This window comes from Branchiostoma floridae, chromosome 6 (genome assembly GCF_000003815.2).
Source record: "Branchiostoma floridae strain S238N-H82 chromosome 6, Bfl_VNyyK, whole genome shotgun sequence".
Taxonomy (NCBI): Eukaryota; Metazoa; Chordata; class Leptocardii; order Amphioxiformes; family Branchiostomatidae; genus Branchiostoma; species Branchiostoma floridae.
The window spans coordinates 8,988,472-9,015,074 of record NC_049984.1 but is presented as its reverse complement, the minus strand read 5'-3'; the positions used below and the strand labels follow the sequence as shown (position 1 = coordinate 9,015,074).

Below are 26,603 nucleotides of genomic sequence, written 5' to 3'. Positions count from 1 at the left end.
TAACAACCATATAACTGTGATTTAAGCTGTGCAGACATATGTTTCCTTTAGCGGCAGCATTCCGAACTTTACTTTGACAGCGCGCGAAAGTTTTGGCAGGTTTGGACTTGCGTTTCAGTGGAACGTTCTAACACAAAAAAGGGGGTCCAAACTCCGATAAGTTAACAACCAATCCATCTCTGCATATCTTTAAGCATCCTATTCATGCAAAATAACACTAAGTTTCTGCAATACTATTTTTTGTCACAAATATATGCAATATTTTGAATTACCGGATGCATATTTAAATACGTTTACTTACAAGGATTACCTCTCACGGTGAAACCAACCTGTCGCCAAAAAGAAAAATGGCGGCACTTTGTTTACGTCTGCCTGCGATTACACTTTTTCACTTTCGGCTTCTGTATTTCCTGCTTCAACCTCGTTTTTAACAGCAGAAATGACTACAGGATTTCTTTAGTCGGTAGGGATCGATTTTCTTGAATGATTGGTACTCTACAGACGGGTTGACTAACTCCATCGTGTTGAGCATCGCTCGGCTTCCTTCATAGGTGATTGGCAAAGATGGCGGGGTTGACAGGGCCGTGAACATGCGGCATAATTCAGCTCCGATCATCCAACTATAAAAGCAAAGACACGGCATAGCTGTGCTTATTTAGGAAGTTTTATAGATAGCCTTCTCATCTGTGGTGGTATCTTTTCACATTTCGTATTTGACGATAAATTATTTAATAGTTTCCCGGGCCATGTTCTCGATATGTTCGCTCGTCCGCATGCACGGAAGGCGTCAAACTTGTGTACTTTTTTCAATCGTTATCTGTTGGGGCTTACCAACTTGGACACATACTCTGACTTTTCAGTTATTTACAACAAGGTTTAGTCCATAACAAGTTACACTTATTATGTGCAGACACTTATGCATATCTCCGCAAAAATGATTTTAAAATCCTACCGGACTTTGGACCCCTACCGGACTTTGGACCCCTCCCGTTAATCTTTTCTAATCTTCAAATTTTTCAACAACAGTCCTTGGACTAACAGAAGTGCATCATTACTTATCAGTTTAATAATATGATAAACAGCTGAGCCTACCCTGCTGACACCTGTCTCCATGGAAACCAGGATGACAGGTGCAGTAGAAGCTGTCCCAGGTGCCCACGCAGGTGCCATTAGGTCCACAGATGGGGGTGAAGCTGTTAGGCTGACAGTTGGCGTCCGTCTGTGTGCAGCCTTCCTCGCTGTTCTGGGACAGCTGGGCTTCAGCAAGGTCGATCACCTGCCATGAACATAAGAGAATGAAGTTACAGCTACCTATGGGTTGATGGAAAGTCAAAATTTTCCCATAGTTTCCCAAACAAAAGTTGTTATTGTGTTACTCTTAAATGTAGCAATATAGCAACAACACACAGGTGTGCTCATAAAATTTGTTACATTTACCATCAGTTTCTGCAATATGGCATAGCACAGTATGGGAACCATAGACAGACACAAAACAACTTACTGATAAACAATGGTTTAATTACCTTATTTTTCAACTCATTAGTCAGGAGACACGTACCAAACATTCTTTGTAAAACCGTGTCTGCTCACCTTGGTGTCCTGTACCAGGTTCTGAATGCAGCCCTGGAAGTCAAGGTTTGTCAGGGTTGGGTATGGCAAGGATTTCTGGGCTATTCCACCCAGCTGTAGGGGTGACAGAACATTCAGGAACCTGCAGATGGGAGGGTGAAACAGACAAACAGACAAAAGTTCAACAGCTGGTGGACATTAAAGAGCAAGCTGTTGTCATTTTTGTTATTAATGGGTGGGCCGACTACTCTCTCTTTGCAGCCAGGGGCTGAATTGTGAAGAGCTTACTATACATGTAGGCGGGGCTGAATCGTAAGGGTCTGGAGCAACTGCCATTCGGCACTAACACAGTTGACCTCAATACCACTGTCGCAAGGGTCTGGAGAGGCTGACATTTGGAGCTAACTCAGGTGACCAAGCTACAATGTAGGATAGCAACAAAACACTGACTCAGAGGTAGTATACTGACAGGCTATATATATATATACATATGATAAGAAAGTTTGATAGGACTGTCTTAATGGTACTGACCTGGACTTGCCAGGAACCCTCCCGATAGCTTCACACCCAGTCCTGTCCTCAGCACTGGTGCCACGCCCCGTCCCCACCGTCTCTGTGATGACTGAGTTCTTACAGCGGTCCAACATGAAGCGAGTGGTCTGCAATAGAAAAAGCATTAAAAACCAAAGCTTTAACCTTTAGCGCTCTGAAGTAGCCATTTGGCTACTAATTCTCAATACAGGTTTTTCATTTGACGTCATCTGCACGATGTTGGATTACAGCGTACGTCTGTTAACCACACGAAGATGCTACTGCCTAATTCAACTACCCACCAACATGGTCATCCAGAGGATTCAAATTAGAATTAGTACGACATCAATGAAAAGCCTGTATTGCACTTCACTTACAAAGTCCTTATTCCAGCTGTATTTCCTCACAAACAAATCAGCCTACATGAAATACAAGAAGACAGATGAACATGTGATGCTGTATCATACCGAGCCTTGTCTTATGATGTCCAGACGATGCCACTTCTTGTCATTCACAGTGGTTGTCACGGCGATGTCCAATTGGAGTGGCCCATCTCCCAGGTTGATGGTGAGTCGTGGTTTCCCACTGACCAGCTCTACTGCCATGAAGTCTCGCGGCTCTCCCGTGGCCAGGGGGGCCACTGGGCCTGTGTACAGCAGCAGACCTGAAACAGGGATGACAGGTTAGTCAGGCTTACTAGGAAAACACTGTCACAACTGTGCTACTACTACACTGCATGTCTTACTTCTTAGCTACTATGTCTTAAATGCAATCTAACAATTCATCTATTGCTAAACAGTCATGCTCTTTTCAATGTCTATTCCTTTAAGACAAACAAAAAGACCTTACAACATTTTACAGGAACAAGTTCCATCTATACAATTTATTTGCTTCAACAACACATGACATGTTACAAGCCAGGAGAAATAATAGAACAATGTCACACGGGTTGTATCTAAATGGTCTGTACCATCTGGATGTTTGGTGATGAACTCCAGGGAGATCCTAGTATCCAGACATTGGGGCAGGGGGTCGAACCAGGCAAAGCCGTTTGCCCTGAAGCTACGCTTGGTCTGCTGGCAGTCGATGCCGTCATAGCCATTCCTGCACTTGCACCTAGTAGAGTACACACAGTACACAGGGCTCGAATTAACCACTTGCCCACCCCTGTCGCGCAAGTAGTTTTCTCTGTGCGCAAGTTGTTCAGAAAGTCAGGTTGCGCACGGCGCAACTTGATTTTTTGGGTAAACAAAACGATCCTTAAGTTACAGGCCCTTTACTAAAAAGATATCAGAAAATGTACACCCTGTTTTTGGGATGAACGCCTTTGGTAAGCCCTAATTTTCTGCCAGAAACTTCGCTCAAAGTTCAAAATTTGCGGATTTAGGCCGCTATAGAGCCGCCATTTTAAATCTACCTTCAAATCTCGCTATACAGGGGAGGGGTGCACGGTCGGCACTGTTCAACGGAGGTCGCGATTTTTTCACGGTTCATTGAGATATTATTTTTGCTGCAGTCTTTATTTTCAAAAGATTGATAAATGGATGTTGTTTATTGAGAAAAGTGCGCTAATTTGCCCTACATCTTTTTTTGCTTTATTTCTTTAACTGAAATGAACTGTTTTTACAGATAATTGATAAGTAGCTTAATTTGGAGAAAGTAACAGCTTCGAAGTGGCGCAACCTGAAATGCTGATGGCGCAAGTTGGTTTTTGATTCAGGTTGCCGCCTACGCAACCTGGCTAAAAAAAGTATTTCGAGGCCTGAGTACAGGAACAATTACAAACTGAAATGCCCTGATCACATTACGACATTGATAACAAATCAGAGGCAGAGAGTACTGAATCTGGGGACATATTCACATGTATTTGTTAGAATATGATATCACACATTCCAGTAACCATGAACAACATCAAGATAGCTGCCAACACATACATGCCAATGATATCTAACTTCCACAAAATACATTTACAGGAGTTAATTCACTTTGGTAACACTTATTCTAAGAGAACTGAATACTTTTGAAAGCCTCACCTGTATCCAGTAGGAGTGTTTATACATGTCCCTCCATTGTAGCATGGGCTGGAGTCACAGAGTCCCCGTACTTCAGCCCTCTGTGGGCATGTGCACTCGTGCACCATGGTGGCCGTCACAGAGACAAAGGAGGCACTACCGGAGTTGACCAGTGTCGGTGTGTCGCTGGTCTCCAGTCGGCTGGAGCAGCCTCCTGTCTGACAGATCTCCTGTACACACGGGTCCACGTTCACTTCTGCTACAGTCAGACCAACCAGCTCCTCAAGCTGCAGAACAGGAATATTAGATTGAATTAAGCCATGGACAGTTTGAAAATAATGGACACTATGAAAGAATGAATTACAATAAAAATTACCATATACAGGAATCTGCCAGGGAAGCACTTGTGAAAAGTAAAATGACCTCTGCTGAGCTAAATTCATCTCATTTTGCTCCTCTCTGTTCATCAACAACACGTCAAAGGTTTCCTGTGAAATTTTTCCATTGTCCCGAAAGAATACAATATTGTTATATAATAGCTACATGAACAAATCTATATGTAAAGTATGTGACAAATATATAAACTTAAATCATACTTGGACTAAAATCATTCATGCTACTTAATACATACCGTCTGTCTGTTCTGTGCAGCCAGCCCGTTGAGTTTGTGTGCAGGGTAGACAGGTGAACCATGGGCCGTGTAGCGGACATCCACTGACCTCCGACTTGGGACATTCAGCACGGAGAAGATGTCCACGTTTTGTACCTGGGCACCAACCACTTTGGCAATGGCCTGTCTGAACAGGTCATACTTGCTCTGGCCATCCTTCCCAGGAGTGATGAATTCTTCAGCAGTGGTACCTGTGTGCAACGGGGAATAGAAACTTTTGTGTAGGTTTTTGTGTAGTCTGTGTAACACAAACTCTGCTGTCCAAGGCTGTAACTGGACAGCAGAGCCGGGCTGCTATAAGCGAGATTTAATCAGGCTAGTTTTTGTGCTCGTTGGTGGTCATGTGACATCAAACTTTTATTTAAAGAGACTACAGTTTGTATGTAGCTCATCAAGAGAAACAAAACTAAATTTTATGGATAGGCAGGCTTCTGAGTGTTTATCATCATCCTTACCATCAAACCTGATTGACCCTGAGTTGACCAGCTGCTCCTCAGTGACTTCCTTCACATTGACCACCAGGCTGGACACAGCGTCCGGCCAGATACCATCGCTCACACGGACAGAGAATGTATGACGACCTGCGGGAGTCTTCTCACGAATGTAAGCCATTCCGCTGGACTCGTTCAACCAGAAGTACTTTGGTTCCGTACTCTCAAATATGTACGTCTTTACATCTGGGTTCACCAAGGCCCCGTCATCACGATCTGGGGCATGCACTATCCCGATGGGGCTGTCTGGCATGGCACCTTTAACAGAGAAAATATTATGAAAATCACACTACAGGATAACATCCTAATGTCAATGAAGAAAATGGCTACATATAGAAAAGCAGAACTCCAGTCAGAAGCTCTGAGGAAGATGTCTGACAGACATCGAAACATCAGCAGGTGAAAAAAAACTGGTTGTATAAAAGAAAACTCCTATGTCCTGTGATCTACCAACCAATGAAATTATTTTCGAAAGAAAATTGCTCTTTAACACATGGGTAATATGACATCCAACACTATAAAGAACCTTAAAAAACAAGAACCTGTATCTAGCAGCATACAGTTGAAGAATTACCCTTCTCCAAAAAGGAAGTTAAAATCATGAATTACAAATTAAAAAAGTTGCTGACCTTTAAAGTTGTACACAGTGACTTCCTTTGTTCCCCCGTAGTGTGGATTGTCGTTCTCGTTGGCGATGGTTACAGTGAGCGTGTTAGTTGCACTCATCTGCGGCTGCCCGCTGTCCCAGATGATCACCAGCAGTTCATACAGCTCCTGAGTCTCACGGTCGAACGAACGTTTTGTAGTCACTACTGCAGTGTCATCTGTGTAAAGAACAATACGGGATGAAAACTAAGCATGTTAGATACGTTGCTGAAGATTAGCGGGTAATTAAGATATGCCAAAAAGCAGTTACTCAAGCAACTAGTATTGATTTTGGAAATGGTGAGACGTTTCAGATAGCATCCACTATCTTTCGTCAGTGACACTGAAGTGATCTGGGAGAAACTGGTCATTTATACCCTAACTATGAATGCAAAAGAGCTGAAGACAATTTTGGATGTCCAATAGGAAAACGTCTGCCCGTTTCCAAAATCATATCCAGTTGCTTGATTAACTGCTTTTGGGCATAAGAATGCTAGATCTCTTATTGGAAGAAAACTGCACTAATCAAATTCGAACATGTACAGAAAATTACCTCCATTGTCTTTGAAGTCAAATGCCCTTGCAAGAGGATTGGGATCTGGGACAGCGTAGACAAACGGTCGACCATTTGGAGGATCAGAATCGTAGTCCACAGCCTCGATCAGCTGTACGTGTAACGGACCTTCTGTGTTCTCAGGAATAGCAGGACGATAGTCCTCCTTAAACACAGGGCCGTTGTCATTGATGTCCAGGAGGTTGACCACAAACGTAGCGTTGCCCACCAGGCTGGGTGGCCCTGGAAACCATAGCAAACATAATCTTCAACACAGTACAAGCACTTAAATGCAGTACAAAGAAATTTCTCAGGTTTTCTTACAGAATGGTGCTGAAGGGTATAGCAAAGGCACTCTACAAATATCAGTTGCCATCAGTCAAAAAATTACCGTCTTTCACCAGAAACAAAAATTCAGAATGTATAAAATACAACCAAATGTGCAGGAAAGTTGGATAGAAAGCCCCAACCTTACCTATATCAGTGGCCTGGATGGTGAGTCTATGCTGGGGAAGGGTTTCCCTGTCCAGGGCCTTGTTAACTGTCAGGATCCCATTCTGGGCACCTATGAGGAACTGTTGGTCTGGGTCTGAGCTTGGGTTTATACTATACCTGAAAACAACATACATTGCAGTTAATTTACAAGGAGACCATTTCCTAGACTTAAAGACCATTCACAACTGATTAAATAGGGACTGATCACTTCTCCAACTGTACAGTTACAATCAATTGCATCCAATTCTATATCCCATCTGCTTCATATAAAGCAATGCAAAACAAAAACATTTTTTAAAAGATGACATATCTTTAGCCACTCTCTTCTTGGTTTAGCTGATAATTTTGATGAGAATCTGGGATTGGTCTAGGGCTTAACACTTACTTGAACACTGCATTGTTCCCTGTATCTCTGTCTGTGGCTGACAAGATCCTCAACAATGTTCCAACTGTTGCATTTTCATAGATCTCCTTCTCATAGTACACCGGGTTGAAGACGGGAGGGTTGTCGTTATAGTCCAGGACATTGATGACACAGTAGCCCCTACTGGTGAAGTCCAAGTCACGCACTTCTAAAGTCAGGTTGAATTTTCTCTGAGTTGGTTCCTCATAGTCCACCCGCTAGGATGAAAAACAGCAATCAATACTGTAACCCTGGCATAGCTCATAATATAGTCTGTCTGATAGACATATGGAGAATAGAGATATTGATGGTTTGAAGTTTCATTTATTGTGATAGTGGTTCTTTGTTTTCACTTTAGAGGGATGCCTTACATACAATGGATGTACATATGCAGCTCTATGATTACTAGCCAACCTTCAATAGAAACATTTAATTGCCACTTTGAATTAATCAACAATCAAGATTGCACACTCCAATCAGTTTCTGCCCAAACTATTTGCAAGTGATGCTCAAATTGGGCTTTTGGGGGTTAACCAAGTAGAAGAAATAACACATACCCTGTTAACTCGAACGATCCCCTTGTTGTCAGAGTTGTCCATCCTGAACTGGTTGTTCCTGTTCCCTCCGACAATGCTGTAGAACAGTCGGGCATTGTCACCAACATCTGCATCACTCGCCGCCACCGTTGTGACAATCCCGTCCTTTCCCAGTCCTTCTGACATCGTTGTGCTGTAGATCCGCTGATTGAACGCAGGAGGGTTGTCGTTAATGTCTCCCACCTGGACAGTGACTGTTCCCGTGCCCCACAGACCGTCACCATCTTCCGCCCGCACCACTAGAGTGTACTCCTTCGTAGTTTCTCTGTCCAGGTTTCCCACTGTGGTAAAGATCTTCCCAGTGTTGCGGTCAATGCGGAACAAGTTGACCCGGTTCTGCTTGGCGTTTTTGGTGATACGATACGTCAGCTTCGCGTTCCTACCAACATCTGGGTCGTCGGCATCAGTAGCTGTCACAGTCATCACAGATGTTCCTACAACAGGCAAAAACATCACAGGAAGTTCAGCAACTGGTATCAAATCATTTTCCTTACAATGAAACTTGAACCGATGAACATATCTTAAACACTGTATAATGAAATAATTTTTTTTACTATATATACTTTTACACAAATTACTGAACAATAATTTTCTCATGATATCTTACCAGCTGCAGTGTTTTCCAGAACAGACCCCACATATGGTTCATCATTAAACTCTGGAGCATTATCGTTGATGTCACCCAGGCTGATGGCAACATCAGAGAAACCGACCAACCCTCTGCCTTTCTCGTCTGTTGCCAGGGCGATGAAGCGCCACACAGCACGTTCCTCGCGGTCCAGGGACTTGGAGGCGTAGATCTGACCCGTGATGATGTTGATGCTGAACTCGTCATTAGCCCCTTGACCTTGTAGGGAGTAACGAATGTCCGCATCACTCGCACCTCGGTCAGGGTCTCGTGCAGTCACCTGTGATACGTCATAGAACTATTAGATACATGCGGAGAATAAAAACCTGACACTTCTAATGCTTGGAGCAGTGTTCTAGCCAGCCTGATTTTTTCTGTCCCCTGGACTTTGATTAGAAATCCTGTCAAAGGTGCCACGATGCTAGGGGGTTTGGGGCATGCTCCACTGGGAATTTTGAACTAGACTCTTGAGACGCAATTTCTTCTATTTTGAGGGGAAAATTTTGTTGGTAAACCCAGCTTGGTTCAATTAAGGTGTTGGTTCAATTAATGTCTAATGGCTAGAACCCTGGCTTGGAGATTATATCATAACCTCTACTGTCCAACAGAAGTATATATCATCTACATGACATTGTGTATTTTGTAGGAACTGCTTTAAAACACCTAGGTACCTTAGGATATAATCCATTGCCAGCAATCACTTTGAAATAGGATAAACACAATGGTTGTGCAACTGCATGATAGTTTTCTACTGACCTGTAGGATGGGGATGGGGGTGTTGCTGTCCTCCTCCCTGATACTGCCAGTGTACTCATTCCTGGTGAACTCTGGCTCTTCATCGTTGATGTTGTTGACCTTGATGTTGACCTTTGTGGTGTTCTCGTTCTTCCCGTCGGAGGCAACCAGTTGCAGCTCGTATTCCTGTACGGCTTCGAAGTCCAGGGGAGCAGCAACAACGATGGTGCCAATCTCTGGCACCACATCGAATACACCACCAACGTTTCCCGTAGTGATCTGATAACGCAGTTTCGCATTGGCACCTAGATATAAGAATAAAGGCACTTGCATAGGTCTCTTACATTACATTTAGATAGGAACAGAATGTGCAACTTATATGTACAAATGACTACAATAGATAAGAAAAACATCAGCATTTTGTCCATTAACAAACTACAAGTAGTACACCAGTTTCTTTTACTAATTACAATCATTGAGAAATTCAATACTGCCTGTCAGTGGCATACTGTGCCATGGCTGCTGGTATTTTTCTTTGGTGGGATGACATTCTTTAAAGTAAACTTCATCATAATCCACTCCAAAAACTGTAGTTGTAAAAAAAAATACCTTCATCTTCATCGTTTGCCGTAAGAGTGACGACGCTGTAACCGACATCCTTGTCTTCATCTACTGATGCTTCGTACTGTGTGCGCGGGAACGTGGGGGAGTTGTCATTGACATCGCTGATCGAGATGCGAACATAGGCCTCTCCTGCAGTATGGAAAATGATAGTCGATTTAAATAGTGATGATCTTTATCAATTTTGCATGTTCCTGCCCATCACAGTGGGCTAGATGCGGTAATTCGTTAGTGTTACATGGAAAAAGGCGAGACATTTATTTGAAATCAAATTTGTGTTTTCTGCTTCTTTGACCACTGTACATACATGACAGAGTTTAACCAGCTACAACTATTTGAAGAATGACTGAACTATTCTGAATTATTCTGAAAACCACATTTAACCATATGTCTACAGTATGTAGGTACATGTACGCTTCACATGGATAGTAACCACATTGTGCTTACGTGAGTTTGGAATGTTGACGTTGCTCAGCTCCACTCTGTCTGACACAGCTCCATCCTCAGCCTTCACCTCCAGCAGATAGAAGCTCTTCTTTTCCCTGTCAAACATGTCCTTAGTGAAGACCTCCCCAGTGGAGGGGTCGATCCTGAACTTCTCCCAGTCTCTCAGCGAGGGGTCGGGGTCAGGGGAGATGGAGTAAGTCACCTGGGATCAAATAAAGTCTATTCAGGTGCATCCAAATAGTGATGGTCCTCTGAGCTACATTGTCTTTATCAGAAAAGATTATGAGATACCATAAAAGTGCTGTATCATTGAGATTCTTAAAGGAATGGAAATGTGTGTTAAAACTATCTAGCAGTTTTAGATGAAATCTGAGGTGATATTGATAAATGACACAAGTATGAATAAATTCAGTATCATGCATAACTACATTGCCAACAGCAAACAGACCTTTGGGCAATCGAAAATCAATTAAAATTTTTTATCTACATTGTACTTCTTACACAGTATGGTGTAGTTACTGAGTTTACCTTCCCTGCATCTCCTGTATCTGCATCCACTGCAGTGACCTGTCCCACTAAGGTTCCTTTGGGAGACTGCTCGGCCACGCTCATGGCGTAACTCTTCGCAGTGAAGTCAGGCACCTCGTCATTCACATCTGTCAATCTGATCTCCACGATGGTGTACGCGGCCAGCGGGATTCTGGCGGCGTTCTCCGCACGGATCTTCAGCTCAAAACGCGGCGTGGTTTCGAAATCCAGCGGGTGGAAGACGCAGATGTCGGCCGTTCTTGTCGCACGGTTTGTTCTCAGATAGAACCGCTTTGGCTTGTTGGTCTCAGGTAGCTGTCCATCCACGAGGCTGTAGGTGATGCGGCTGTCCAGTAGAGTGGAGGAGGCCTTGACAGTCGCTACCACCTGGTCAATGGGGGTGTTCTCAGGAATGGTTACTGCTGGGTATTCCCTCTCCCACATCGGTGGCTCATTCTCTACATCCGTTATGGCCACGTCCAACCTCACACTGGTAGAGCGTCCGCCTCCGTCTGTGGCTATTACCCGCCGAATGATCCGCTGTGTCTGATGCAATAACATACAACTCAAAAACTGAGCCACCAAAAAGCTAATAGTATACAAAAGTAACACATCACCGAACCTCCCATCATACTATAACAACGATTGTTCCAAGTTTAACCGAACTAGCACAAACATAGCTTTTGAATTAAATAAAAACAACAACAGACAATTGGCATATTTAAATGCAGCAAAATCAGAGGCAGACAAGCTGAGAGGAAGATCAAAGAAGGTTTTATGGACATTAAAAATGTAACATATTAAATGATTTATAACATAGATGACCCTGGGCTGTCTCTGAACCCCCCCTATCAGCCTCACCTGTGAGATGGCACTTTTGACATACAGCCATCCTGTCTGCCTGTCGATGCCCAGGTACTGTGGCACCTCCTCAGAAAGGGAGTAGAGGATCTCAGCGTTGGTGCCCATGTCAGCATCTTGTGCTGCCACTCGCAGGAAGCTGGTGTGCAGGGCTGTGTTCTCACTCAGCACCGCTAGGGGAGGGGAGAGAGGCACACGTGTGGAACAGCAGTGTATTACCGGTAACCATGTGCTAGTCTAAGCTAAATCTCCTGATCATGAGGAGAAAACATGGTGAATATATAATATGTAGATATATGTCCACGTTCAAGGTTCAAGATATTGCAGAACTTTATTTTCTAGCACTGTACTGACAGAACTATTCAACTAAGGAAACTAATGGAAATAATACTTAGTAGAATACATGTTATCTCCTATCAATACCTTCCATTACACAGTTACAAAGTTTAACCCTAACATCTCAAGACTAATGCTTCAGCAAAATAAACTTGAAAACACAGTCCACACACACAAGGCCTGCATTACCTGCATACTTGTTATTCTCAAATACAGGGTCATTGTCATTGACATCTGTGATGTGCACTATCAGCTGACACACGCCAATCAGAGGGTTATCAGCATTGTCTGTGGCAGTGACAGTCACGGCATGTTCTCGTCTCTCCTCTCGGTCAAACACTACTGCTGTGGAGATTTCCCCGCTGTCGGCATCGATGTTAAACATTGTTTCACTGTCCTCACGGTGCACAATGGAGTAGGTGACTCTGCCGTTGCTACCCTGGTCAGCATCAGAGGCTGTCACCTGTTTTAAAGTAAGAGGTATAAAGACGTGTAAAGAACAACACGTGTAAAAAACAACACGTGTAAAGAACAACACAAATAGATATGTCACTTGAAAATATATCTTAAGTATAATAATGAAGACAACTACATGTAACTAAATCTCTTTAATAAGCAGGGAAAAAAGTTACTGTCCAGTTATACAATATCAATCATCTTTCCTGTTATCATCAGTCAACTCAGAATTAGGCCGCATATCACAAACATCAAAAGCTTTACGTACTAGACAATTTTATAATAACGAAAACAGGAAAGGAGGGAAATCATTTAATTCAGTGATGCGGCTGATGCCCAATGAAAATATTATGTGATTAGAAAAATACGCTTCCACTAAATAAAACAGACCTGTATGACAAATGTCCCTGAAGGCTGTCCCTCTGGTACACTAGGAACATACTCAGCACACTGTGTGAAGTCAGGTTTGTTGTTGTTGATGTCATTAATACCAACAACAACTACAGCCGTGCCAGTCAGACTGCCTGGTCCTCCTGAAGCATTGTCATCCGTGGCTGTGACATTAAGGGTGTAGTGGGATCCTTGTAGGGAAGGGTTGTCACTCAGTCTGATTATGCCTAAAAAAGACACACAAAAACAAAGCCACCTTTAGTTGATTAACACTACCATACTATAGTACTGCAAACTGTGACATGAGCAGTTACTCCATTAATCTGAAAAGACTGTGAATAAATAGACTTAACTTTTAGGCTTTTGACGCAATACTAACATTATTAATTACACACAACAGATATTTGCTAACTGGGTATCTTTTGAGACACACTCTCTCTCCTTTTCAACCAGGTGGATCTTTCTTGGAGTTTTCTTGTCACGTGACTGGTGATATTGGTACGTAGTGAACCCCTGTCTTGTCTGTCTTAACCTTTAGTCTTTTAGATTAATTAGACATGCCTTTATGAGCTACTAAATGCAAAAAAGAGGATTTCTTACTTAGCATAAACTACAGAGGGTAGACATTCTAAAAACAGACCATGGATGGCATCTGATACCTTCTGCATTTATTTTAAACATTCATAACAGATATACATGCAAAATCTACTTCTTTTTTAATGTCATTCAACCCAAACCGTATTTTTCTGTCAGAATCTTTCACAACGCTGCTGAGAAACACAATTCTCCCTTAACTAGGTCATATCTTACCATCCTTGGCATCAATAACGAATGTCCCATCATTCCCTCCGGTGATGGCGTACGTAATACCGTCTCCGTCCATGTCAGTAGCGTGTACCGTTGCGACCAGTCCACCGGGTTCAGCGTCCTCTGCAACAAAGGTCGTGTAGGTTCTCTGCGAGAAGACGGGCGGCTCGTCATTGATGTTTGCCATGCGTACCCGGACTGTGGCCGACCCTGTCAGTACAGGAGTGCCGTGGTCCACTGCCTTTACCAGAAACTCGTACATGTTGTTGGGTACTTCGTAGTCCAGCTGGCTGTTGGGATAGATGGTTCCATCACTGGCGATGCGGAAGTGGGCGTCGTCGTCCACTGAATAAGTGATCCGCTGGTTTTCATCGCTGTCGCAGTCACTAGCTGACACTAGTGTTGCAATGGGAGAAAAAAATAATACAATAACCAATAACAATTTTGGTAGGAGTATTTTATATATTTGATTTGTGGAGAGGAGCCAGTAGAGCTTTCAGTAGAAGTGACACCACAAATAATTAAAATAATAGTTGAAGCATTCCATGATAAAATAAGAAAGAAAAAGAAATAAATTAAAGGAGACTTGCTAACCTTGTAGAATGGCCTTAGTTGAAGGGATGTTTTCCACGACATCCCTCTGGCTGTAGATGGGATTGGCAAACTCTGGTGTGCAGTCGTTTATATCTGCCACAGTCACTCGGACCTACAGCATGGAAAGAAAATTATCAGTAACCTGCTGTGCATAGTGGTGTTATAAAAAAGCACTTTGTTATACAAAAATTGATGCAATTACTTTTCACAATATCCACCTGTGGACTGTGTCTTCATGTGGTCTAATGCTACAGTACAAGCTAATTGTGACTATGCTTTCAACATTAGGTATGAAGTAACAGACGTCTATTTGCCCTCCCTTTGACTCCAGTTGTGATGCTACACATCAACTTATTAAGGGTGGGTACCGGTACTGTGTCAACCTGGACCATACCCATACCTGAATTTTCTGTACCGGTACACACCGCATCTATACATCACTCCCATACAAAACTGACCTGCACAATGCTACTCATGGGATTGACGCCTGTTTCCGTTGCCTCCACCGACAGCGTGTACTGCCTCTGTTCTGTCTCGTAGTCGATGCCCCGATGCAGGGTGATCTGCCCATTCAGCCGGTTGATGGCAAACATGTCCATGCTGCTCTTCAGACTGTAGCTGATCCTGGAGCCTCTGAAAGACATGGCCTCCACCTGCACAACACTGGGACACAGGAAGGCAGAAAAGTTGCATTTTTGGTTTGGAAGTGAAAAGCTCTCATACCTGGAACTGATGTTAGGCAACTGTGACGAAACAACTGTTAAACATGAGCTGTAGAATGTTTAAAAAGCTATCTGTATGCTATCATAATGTATGTCTTCTAAATCTATATGTTGACATTTATCATATGCTTGGGCCAGAGGGAATTAGAGGGAGGTTACAGGTATATAAAGATATATATGAAATTTCTAATGGATGCCTTTTTCTGTAAATTTTCCTTTTTTTTTTCAGTTTAACATTAAATACAGTTCTCCCTGTTCCCACAGAAACCACAAAAACCTAAACCAATACTTGACATTGAACACTTACGGATACTGGTCAAGCGTCTCTTCCGGCACGGTCACATCATACGTCTGCTGCATGAACTGAGGCGGCCTATTCCCAGCGATGATCGACACCACAGCCTGTGGACTCTCGTTTCTACCCGTGTCACGGGCGCGGCCATGGACAATGTATTCCTGATTTGCGGTGAAGGGCAGGCCTGATGTAGTCACGTCACCTGTCGATGTGTCCAGTTCAAATCTCCCATCACCATCTGAAGAAATATAAAGAAAGGCTCTGATCAAACTGTGATATAGTGCATAGCATATACCACTGATAATACACATATCCCAAGACATAATGTAAACCCCTCAGGTATATATATATATATATATATATATATATATATATATATATATATATATAGTGCTCAGGTAACAGCAACATCAGTTAAGTTCTTGATTTTTCTTGTATTGATCATGACATTTACTCAATCTTTATGCTTTGAAGCTGAACTTTATTCAGGCAATACAACAGCTTTCTATATACAGATATCTTGTTCACTGACAAGCAAAAGCTACAAAACACATGTTGTATGTAAAGAATATTCATCTTTACCTCATCTGATGCATTGGGTTTGTCTTATTGTAAATGTTTTGTCACAATACACCATTAAAATGAGTCTGTACCAGGAAAATTGATTAAGACTGTCCGTAGGGATTCCTTGGGGAGGCACTTTGCAAGAATCCCTTTCATCCATGCACGTAAGCACTAGTTTGTGATTAAACCACAACCCATACATTTCTAATACACCTAGAACCTACATATTCAAATGCTAAAGCTTGCTTTCTAACCCTTACCGCCAACACATAAATGCATTAAGTGCCTGTCACACAAAGATGAAGGACTAGGTATCAAGCCAGCTCAGAACAGGCTCTGTGTGTTGGTTTTGAATAATGTACCTTTGAGTAAAGCACCTTCCTTCTTGCACCAATTCACAAGGATTATTACATCTCAACTCAACACATCTAAAGATTTTGGAATAGAGCTTTTGAAAAAAAGGCGTTAAAACTGAGATTGAAGTATATAGTTGCCATAACAACACAAAAGGGCAAAAAGCAAAATGTTATTGGCGAGGATACAACACCCATAGGCCCTATGCATCAGTAATCAACCTGATCCTTACCCCATGGTGTTCTTAAGATTTTTTATCTTTATTTTCTATCCTGAAATCGTTTGACACTTTATGTTACATGTTTATTTAAAGCCACAGGGCTCGAAATTCATTTTTGGGATTAGGTGCACTGGTGCACCCTGCTTAAAAAATTGGGTGCACCAAAAAAAATTTGGGTGCACCACTTGAATTGAAGTAATAACCTAATAATAAAACTTAGTTACAACTTAACAAGCTATCAAATTCTTAAACATGTACCATGACAGACATTTTTATTATCTTTCTAACACTTAGATGTCAAGAATATGATGTAAACTAGTATACTTTGATATCTTTACATACATAAACCTAAGAAAATATTTGGGTGCACCCTGTGCACCCACCGAAAATAATTGGGTGCACAGCTCAAATTTTGGGTGCACCTGCATGGGTGCACATGCACCCAGTATTTCGAGCCCTGAAGCCAGTAACATGTTATACCAGGAAAACAGCTTTTAGGCTTTTGTGCCTTATTACGAAAAGAGATAGGACTGAGACTTCACTCTTTGATCACATTTGAATGTACAATCAAAAAACCAATATGAGACTTTCATGCTAAATAGACCTCACAGTCCTAATACAAACAAAATTATATATGGTTCAAAAATCCATAATTACTGAATACTAGTGGATATGCCTGCCATAATGTAGCTAAGGTATCACTCACTCCTGGACTCTCTCCCTCCCTTGGGATAACTTAATGCCAAGAAATACATCAGATGTTGTCTCACCCATCCTGTCTGTCATTAATCTTGTCTTTCTGGAAAGGGTTTGGGAGCCATTAAGCAATTCCCTCTTGGACATCAGTCTAGCCATGATGGAAATGAGAATTAACAAACCAGAAACTACTGACCTGACTCCAGGAAGAACTGGAACTCTGCATTTTCTCCCAGATCTTTGTCCTCTGCTGTCAGCTGGTACACAAGCGTGCCACGAGGGGCATTGACGGGTACTACAGCCTGATACGGGAATGGCACCATGGTCCACTGCGGCGAATTGTCGTTCAAGTCTGTCAGTCGGATGTTCACATTCACACGGTTGGTTTGCCCTGAAAGCACATGTATTTTTGTAAGGAACAAGGTAATGCTTGATACTAGATAAGGCCATACCAATTTAATTTGTTGGTTCTCGGATTTTTTGAAAATGATAAAAAGCATGCTTAACTGGAAAAAAACACAATGAAAACAAAGCCAGAGGACCAGGTTTATGCCTTGGTGCACTCAGTTTTATGGAGTGAGTACAGTCACATTTAAGTTTTCCTACTGCCCTATGCTTTTACAATGTCTGCTTGCTACATTTTTATTTTCTTAAATCCGAGAACCAAGGAAATCAATTGGCGTGGCCTAACAATAAAAAAACACAGGACAAGTTGAGGTTTCACAGACCACAACAAAATATAGCTCTCAATGTAAAGGTCGAATAGTTTCTGTTTTTTCTCCACTCAATAGGCCTGTAAATCTTAATGCCAGGCACGTGGAGCGGTCCTTCAGACTTATGCCACATATCTAGCCCTGTCACTTTAAGTTAGACTAGTACTTCAACTTCAAGTTACCAATCATACCATTACCCACAATAGTGTCAATAAGGTTTCTATGACCAAGAAAGTGACAGTCACAAAAGCTAGTATTATGTATGTAGCACTGTATCTTACAGCTGATGCTTTCAATACAGGGAAATGTATCAGCATCTCATACCAATCAGCTTTATTTCTAACCCTACTCCTTACATTTTAGGAAAACTCTAAAAGTCAATGTATAAACAAAAGGTAATATGTGGAAACAGCAGCATGCTGGCATGTATATAAATATATATATATGTCTGCAGTGGTCCAACTGGCCACTGATGTTATTTTTTAGAAGTTTATGGTCAACTAAAAATAGTTGTAGCATGTCAGACATGTCATGTACCTTTTTATGGGACATATCTAAGTAATAAGCATTGATCTCCCCTGACTGAATACCAGCATATACAACTGTACAGTCTGTAGATGATAGACTGAAGTATACTCAGCTCTCAAATACCATAAGCTTTGTGTTACAACATTTGGGTACTTTCACCTGTCAAGGGTAATCAGCTGTAAGTGGTTGAACTTGAAGGCTACTATAAACAGTAGAGTAAGGTCAAGGTATCCCTCTAAAGTCTAATACATGTTTATCTAAATTGCGTGTATGTCCTTGACTACAAATGTGCTAATGATGAAAAACATTTCAAGTACACTGTAAGTGCATGCGAGTAACCATTGATAATTTCTTTACAGAAAAAAATACTTCCTGTAGCATTGCACCTATCACAATGAATGAATGAAGACCTTTATTGTACGTTTTTGCTTTCTAACAAGCTAAGTACACCTATTACAATGAAGAACTGTAAATAGCACCAAAGTAGGAAACATGTCTAACAGAGGTATTTTATTACTGTTAGCTGTGAGACCCATATCATCAGAAATAGGCCTACAAGTAGTAATAAATAGGGAAAAATGATAATCATTATACTTTATGTCCATACTTGGCTTGTGTCCAGCCAACCTCTCTTCAATCTCAGACTCTTATTAAAATGATTACTTGTCTCATGGATGTATATTGTAAATGTATAAGGTATGGATTTAATGGTGACATATATTGTATATACCATTTCAAAATATAGCCAGCCTCCCTGAAATTCAGTCTAGAAGTTAGGATAGTGCCTCCCTGACCACAGGCCTGACCATTAGAAAATTGATCTTGATAAGATAATGTTGTAGTTGATAACAGGTATCAACATTGACAACAGGATAGGCAGATCAAACAGCTAGCCACACCCACAGATTACATCCTGCATTACCACCGCCAGTGATGATAAAATATAATAAATGCAAATTCTGTTGACTTCAAGCTTCTGTGGTGTAAAATGTGTACACATGTTTTTTTGTACATTTCAAATTTCCAATAAATATTCATGCCTCACAAGCGTTGCAGAGGCACCCTTGGCAACATTGCCATAATTTGCCTAACGAATGCATACGAACATGTGAGGCCTTTTAATCTTCCACCCACATTCAACAGCGCAGATGGGCCTGGTGACAATTACACCCTGAATGGTGCCCACATTAAGTACATTACTGATATCATGCATACTGTAGCACAGCAGCAAACACAGGCGGCAGGACACACAGGGGCCTTCAATACTGCCCAGGGGCTTATCAAACATGTCTGAACTGTCTAGTCCTGCATCCAATGGCTACTATTCTTCTCTGGAACATCAAGGGGTTCTCTGATGTTGACTAATACTACAACTCAATGGTCCACCACGAACTCCAATTTCCATAGGCTAACAAACTCAACACAAGGCTTGAATATTCATAGGTTTGCACACTGTGGGAGCAATTTATGTTCCAGACAGAGAGAAATGTGACGACTATGTACTAGTATGCAGCATCATGTGATAAAAAAGGTTGGAATGCGTAGGAGCATTTTCTAGGTTGACATTTGCATTACAGTTAGAACATGTTGACAGTTAGTACATAGTACGAAGAACACTCACCATAAGATATCATTTTCTAATCATACAGTACTCTAATTAAGTTGAATCTTTGCTGTTGTTGTTTTTTTCTAAACAAAATCTGATACAGTGATCAAGATCTAAAATATTTCCATGTTATTTTGGAAATATTGCTTTTTAACTTCTGTAAGCACATCACAAAAACAATACGTCATACTGCCAAATTTCAGTAAGCCTTATCATATAAGCCCCTTAATGAGTCTCCCTATGGGCATATTTGCATGCTAGGAACTCAATTAGATCGGCATATTTCACATGCTGTCATCTGAAATCAATCCTTACCATGCAAAATATACCCAATGGGACAGAGCAATTAATCTCTTTTTTAATGGTTCTTTTATTGCATCACTTCTCACTGAGGGAAATGTGTCAATAGTACCGGTACTCAATACCTTTGTGTGAAAATCTGGATCAGCCATCTCTCACACAGAGAGTGAGAATGGCCTATGTTTTCATACTTTCATTAGGAATATATGCCGTAGTAACAATAACAAGACATCTTGCCAATGGACCAGAATGTAAATGCAATTTGCAAAGAGGTTATGAAAGAGGAATCTAGGGCACATGTTCCAGCTAATGTGTCATGTTAGATGCCCTGAACAATGAGGTCTTTTTGCTCAAAAGTGGAACAAGAACAATATTAAGGCAAGATTCAATTTACTTTCAACAATAGTGTCCAGGATTGGGGTTGAGTGTCTGAAGAAAAGCTCATTTTCACACAGATGTTAGTGCATTACTAAAGAGACATACCATTACCAAACACTGCAAGAACATGAGCTAACATCTGCTTGGATGTTCTACAGTACAGAACTGGCTAAAAGCTCTCCCAGCAAAATGTAATGAGGGGGAAAAGACATATGGACAAACGTAATGACGGGGATAAAAACCTCAATGGGAAAATAACTATACAGGAGTGCTGTAGGGGGCCAGAAAACCTGCAATCATCCATACATCATCCCAGATGGCTAAATCTGTGAAGGTTGCAACAATTTACATCTATAACGGTCTCAATTTGAAGCTGGAAACAGGCCAGTACAAAGCAGTGCACAATGATGTATCAATCTCCGGGTGACATATGCAGCTGGCATGTAGAATGAAAACAAATTCCTGAAGTGTACACTGTAAGTGTAAAGCAGGAGAAAAACATACTGAGCTCCCTCTCATTTTTTGCACCTGGCCGACAAATGTACAAGTGTTTTGGACAGGTGCAGTCTTTCTGACCTACATGTACATGTATTATGTTCCCAATCCTTTCTTTTTTTTCCATCAGAAACAGCTGTCAATTTTTAGGTATCCCCCAAACCTCTCTAAAGTAGAAATTCCGCCTCAGTCTCCAAGTGTCCAACCGATAAATTTGGTTTACAAAGAGAGTACCGTATCTATTGTATTAGAGCTCTAGCATAGAAAACTGTGCACCACCAATCCACTACCATCATCGTAGAGCCTGTAGCTCTAAATCCACGGTCTCTCTTCTTGGCAGGCCTAGAGGCAATTTACCCACCAGTCCTGGACATAAATCCTAGAGAAGTGTTAGGCAAATTTGCATGTGCATCTCGACAAATCTGCAATACTAAAAGCCCAGCAGGTGAGCAGAGGTCCTGACATTTTACGTTTTTTTAGACCTAATCCTCCCAGTGTTGCAAGCAGGCTATAAAGCCTAGCTCCAATCCCTCCTGATACCTGGTGCATTACTATGTATAATACGCAAGGATTTTACAATTTTGTTTTTTATCGTCTAGCACACACTGCCAAGAAACTTGAAGTTTAGAAACGTAATGCAGTGCAAGGCTTGAAAAAAAATAAACATGAAAAGAGGGCTTTGTCATGTAAAAAAATGATACCTGTTAACATCTGAACTTACATTGTGCGATGATGCTGAGCCCAATTGCATATTTGACTCAAAATTGCTCAGGGATTAGTATAATCCTAGTCTTTGCACCTTTAGGAGGGCATCATCATAGTTCTTGTAAAATAATACACCTGCCTTATTTAAGACCTGGTCAAAAACATGGACAATGCTGCAATGCCCCCCTCAGGCCCTCACACTATCATACCTTGTCAGGAAATATTTTTGCAATATCTGGAGAAGGACCTACTGTAAGGGTTGGTGATCTCCACAGTGACATTTTCCCACTCCTGCTCCTCTCGGTCTAACAGCTTTCCCACACGAACAACGCCTGTCGACCCGTCGATGGTGACACGGCGGCGAGATGGCTCGGGATAGATGATGGTGAACTGATCGTTGACTGGATCCGATGGCTGGTTGTTGACATCGAGTATCGGGGAGCTGACTTCAGCATTTTCTGCCATGGAAACTTGGATGTTTGGAAGAGCTCGTCGTTTGGAACGGCTCTTTTCCATGCTCTTGTCAATGTCAGATTCATCCCCTGACTTTACCACCTGGACTATGATAGAAGCTGGCTGGCTGACTAGTGAAGGATCGCCACTGTCACGTGCGTGGATCACTAGGTGGTGTCTATTCTGAGTCCCTAGGTGTGCTGAGCCCGTCGTCCAGATCTGTCCTGTCTTTGGCACGATTGTGAAGCCTGGAACTGAGGGACTGAGGGAGTACACAACTGTGGCATTGTTACCATTATCTGGGTCTACTGCATGAACTTGAACCACAGGCTTCCTGTCTGTGGTTGCCAGAATTTCTGCTTCATACTGTTCATTCGTGAACACAGGAGGGTTGTCATTGTCATCAGCAACAGTAACGTGTATCAGTGCACGAGCTACACTGTTCCAGCCCCATGCCCAAACCTTGGAGCCTGAGTTCTCATCCTCAGTGCCAAGGCTAACAGTCACTGTCATGTCATACTCCCCTTGTGTCTCTCTATCCAGCATCTTGGTGGTGTATATTTCCACTGTCTCCCCTTCCTTAGTGGCATGATGACCCAGTGTAAATGGCAGGTCTGTGTCTGAGATGAGATGATAGGTAAAGTTGTGTGCAGCTGGAAAATGTTCACCCATAGCAGGGGAGTGGACCCAAAGGTTGCCCAACCCCCCCACCGCTGTGCCAGGGGGGAGGTTCTCCCCGATTGCACCCACATGGAAGTCTGAGGGAATAGTTGGCAGTTTCTGACGATCCATGACTGAAATGTACAGGATGTCCGTTTCACGAGAGCCGTCCGGCCAGGAGACAGCGAGTGACACGGATTCATCTTTGTGTCCAGCCAGGCTCTTCCGCGTGGTCACTTCTCCTGTCCTGATGTCCACGGAGAACAGGCGTGCACCCTCACAATGGGGAGAAACAAAGGCGGGGCGGACCAGCCGTCCCACCGTATATCCGGGCTCGACATCGTGAGGCACGAACACCGAGAACTGTGGCGGAATCCCAAACGTCCGTACATCGTCTTTACTAGCAGCGGACGCGAGGAAAACAAACAGCGAAATGACCAAGGCGGCGGTCCGCTCCCCAGCTGTCAGCGGGAACAATGCTCGTCTGTTCGCCATCTTGCTCCTGACTGTGCGAAACATTACTTTCACTACACACAAGAATACATCAATGATCAAACTACTGTCCTACAAAAGTGCAAAGCACTGCTAGCTCACTGCTTCTGCATCGGCTAGTCCCTGGGCGCGACATATCGCGATATCCGGGCGATTTGTTCTGTACGGGGTTCCAGTTTCATGTCGACGCCCCCGCTCTCCGCACACCGCACCGTTACACGGCCGTCTATCAGCTCGCAGCTGTTCCAAGCACCCCTCCAACAGGGCTGCTCCTCCTCATGTTACCCCGCTGGAGAATTGAGCCAAGGCTCTAATCTGTCTCTCAAAAGCACTCGGCTCTATTCATCGGAAAAACACCGGATAACATTAGATCTAATCAAGTCCGTGCTCCACACGCTATGATGAAGAAGGGAAAATGCAAAACCTCGCTAATGAACCACGATTTGATGTACGGTGATGGAGCCGGGAAGTGACCAATCAGAACGCGAGGAGGTCTGGGGGAACATTTGAAGGTCTTAGTCTGGTGTAAAACGTCCACAGCCTCCGCTAATCGCTCAGGTTCAAAATGTGAACAGTGCCGCAGTGCTAGTGGGATTTGGACAATATCTTTGGGCACAGTCGCAGAGGACTTTTCGCGGTATAGATTTGAAAAGGCAAGACTCGAAGTAGGTTTTAAGGGTTATTTACCTACCCGCGGGAGTCTACCAGGACTAACAAGGCATCTTGACCTTTCAAAATATTGCTGAAGGACATCCAAGATGACCCCTGTAGCTTTCCTAAGAGGACTGTTGTGAAAAATAACAAAAGTGGGAAAAGGCCAATTTGAACAATACCTATTTTGGTAATTTTTCGGCCTTTTTTGTCTTGGCACTTATCCCAGGTAACCAGCCCTTTAACAGTGAGCATTTCCAGTCTCTTGCGAGCAAATCGTTCCAAAAACAACTCCATGTGTCAACCAAAGAAATAACGGTAACAGTTCCTACGGAGAGGCGCGCGCCAGGCAGCCTTATTTACTCGACCACCTCCCTGATGAAGCAGGGGTCATATGACTCTAAACACTTCTTGTTGAGTCTGCTATTCGGCACTGTTACATCAATTTTCACGGACGTTTGTGATTGATATAACAATAATCACAAAGTCGTGATGCATGTTTTTGCAGAGGGTCCATTTCGACATAAAAAGCAAACACAAAGCCAGCTGCATGACCATGCGCGGTGCACAATCTGTTATTTCCTTCTCCTTCTTTTCTCCCATACGTGTCCGAATTCTTTTTGGGCTTTTGGATTTGGCGGCAGCCTCAGCAGACGTCAGTAGTAAACCACGCCAGTTGTTACACAAATTATCACGTAAGGTCCAAACGCGAACCAAAAGGACTTTTCAATCATGACTCATCGTGATAACATGTCCAAATTTACGGTGGAATGCAGATTTCATATTTGAAGACCACAATCAAATGTATGTCTCTGTAGGCCGAACAGAGTCCGTGTTTTGATCGGTTCCATTCTGTGATTTATTTGTTTTGCCTTTGGACGATCGACAGATGAATAAACGGAACGTCCTTTCAAGTAGTCAAGTAGTGTAAGAGGGAGCCGTATTGCTTTTCAGACTTTTCAGTTTTCTCAAAGTGCGCACACATTCTTTTTACAACTTTGAGAACTAGCCACTTTCTCTCCATATTCTATGCCTAACCATAAGTTAAACGTAGATTATTCTTCTTGATCAATTAATAAAAAATGTGGACGCATATTCACACGCATGTTATGTTGTTATAGCTTGTGAGATTCCAGACCCCGCTAGGGGGCCGGCGAATGCTGGGTTGGCCGCGCACTATAAGAGCGCTAGTGATTTAATCAGGCTAGGCTACCAGGCGACGATATCTAACGGTACAGATACGTACATCGCGAAGTCGCAGACGCTACAGGTGGAGGAGACCGTTATCTAAAGATAAACAATCGTTCTGTGTGGGCTGGAGGGACGCAAATGATCCTCCCACGGGTACAGCTGCCAAATTAACGTACACATTCTGTGATAAGATAAGTAAGATCCATCCGGACAACCTGTCATCGAGCGCATAAGACACAGCTGAATATCTGCTAAGTACATGTACGGTACTCTCCAAGCAGAGGTTGAGTCGCGGAGATATAGTAGTAGCCGGAAAAATTACACCGGCGCTCCTCTTATGATTTTTCCGACTACTACTAACTATATCTCCGTGACTCAACCTCTGCTTGGAGAGTACATGTACAGTACTAGCTAGTACTTCTGTTAGAGCTTTCTGATACATTCGCCAAGATCTATTCAAACTATTGATTTAGAAGTTGGCAGAACGTCACAAGTAATCTAGAAGGTGAAAAGATAAGAGTTAAATTTATCTTCAACGTTATACGTCTTTTTTTTAGTTTTTTGTAATGAATAAGTGTATTGTGCAATCGGTGGTTCGCTATTGTCGAAACGCCCACATAATCCGTTCAAAATCTCTTTCACCATATTTGGCTATATTGCTGTGTTTGAGATTTTGGTTCTGTAAGTGTGTTACTGTACTGTGTGGATGCTGTTCAGCACCAGGGACGGTGATTGTTTACCTGTATATAAACATGTGGCTGCTATTCAGCACCAAGGACATACCTATTTCAATACCTGTACATTTGTGTGAATGGATGTGTGGCTGTTGTTCAGCACAAAGGGATAGGTCTATTTTCTTGTGTGTGTAGGGTGTTCAGTACCAGGGACATGTCTGTGTGTTCTTGTGTGTGGATGGTGTTCAGTACCAGGGACATGTCTGTGTGTTCTTGTGTGTGGATGGTGTTCAGTACCAGGGACATGTCTGTGTGTTCTTGTGTGTGGATGGTGTTCAGCACTAGGGACATGTCTGTGTGTTCTTGTGTGTGGATGGTGTTCAGCACCAGGGACGGGTCTGTGTGTTCTTGTGTGTGTATGGTGTTCAGCACTAGGGACATGTCTGTGTGTTCTTGTGTGTGGATGGTGTTCAGCACCAGGGACGGGTCTGTGTGTTCTTGTGTGTGGATGGTGGTCAGCACTAGGGACATGTACATC

The 26,603-nt window shown here is 42.6% G+C and overlaps 1 protein-coding gene across 1 annotated transcript in view; it reads right to left on the bottom strand.

Moving 5' to 3' along the window:
• Positions 1-24,028, bottom strand: part of LOC118418444 (neural-cadherin-like) — a 28,962-nt gene extending 4,934 nt beyond the window's left edge. Inside the window, exons 1-27 of the mRNA XM_035824345.1 lie at positions 22,196-24,028; positions 17,416-17,610; positions 15,398-15,623; positions 14,827-15,031; positions 14,369-14,480; positions 13,778-14,170; positions 12,968-13,194; positions 12,311-12,584; positions 11,786-11,958; positions 10,925-11,470; positions 10,397-10,598; positions 9,938-10,081; positions 9,350-9,633; positions 8,573-8,873; positions 7,927-8,399; positions 7,352-7,587; positions 6,947-7,083; positions 6,472-6,714; positions 5,903-6,097; positions 5,238-5,531; positions 4,744-4,973; positions 4,134-4,399; positions 3,071-3,216; positions 2,568-2,764; positions 2,101-2,228; positions 1,591-1,711; positions 1,093-1,276 (exon numbers count right to left, since the gene is read on the bottom strand). Of these exons, the coding sequence (XP_035680238.1) occupies positions 1,093-1,276; positions 1,591-1,711; positions 2,101-2,228; positions 2,568-2,764; positions 3,071-3,216; positions 4,134-4,399; positions 4,744-4,973; positions 5,238-5,531; positions 5,903-6,097; positions 6,472-6,714; positions 6,947-7,083; positions 7,352-7,587; positions 7,927-8,399; positions 8,573-8,873; positions 9,350-9,633; positions 9,938-10,081; positions 10,397-10,598; positions 10,925-11,470; positions 11,786-11,958; positions 12,311-12,584; positions 12,968-13,194; positions 13,778-14,170; positions 14,369-14,480; positions 14,827-15,031; positions 15,398-15,623; positions 17,416-17,610; positions 22,196-23,576 (7,513 nt within the window). The 5' untranslated portion in view covers positions 23,577-24,028. The remainder of the gene's footprint in view (positions 1-1,092; positions 1,277-1,590; positions 1,712-2,100; positions 2,229-2,567; positions 2,765-3,070; positions 3,217-4,133; positions 4,400-4,743; positions 4,974-5,237; positions 5,532-5,902; positions 6,098-6,471; positions 6,715-6,946; positions 7,084-7,351; positions 7,588-7,926; positions 8,400-8,572; positions 8,874-9,349; positions 9,634-9,937; positions 10,082-10,396; positions 10,599-10,924; positions 11,471-11,785; positions 11,959-12,310; positions 12,585-12,967; positions 13,195-13,777; positions 14,171-14,368; positions 14,481-14,826; positions 15,032-15,397; positions 15,624-17,415; positions 17,611-22,195) is intronic.
• Between the last annotated feature and the right edge of the window lie 2,575 nt (positions 24,029-26,603).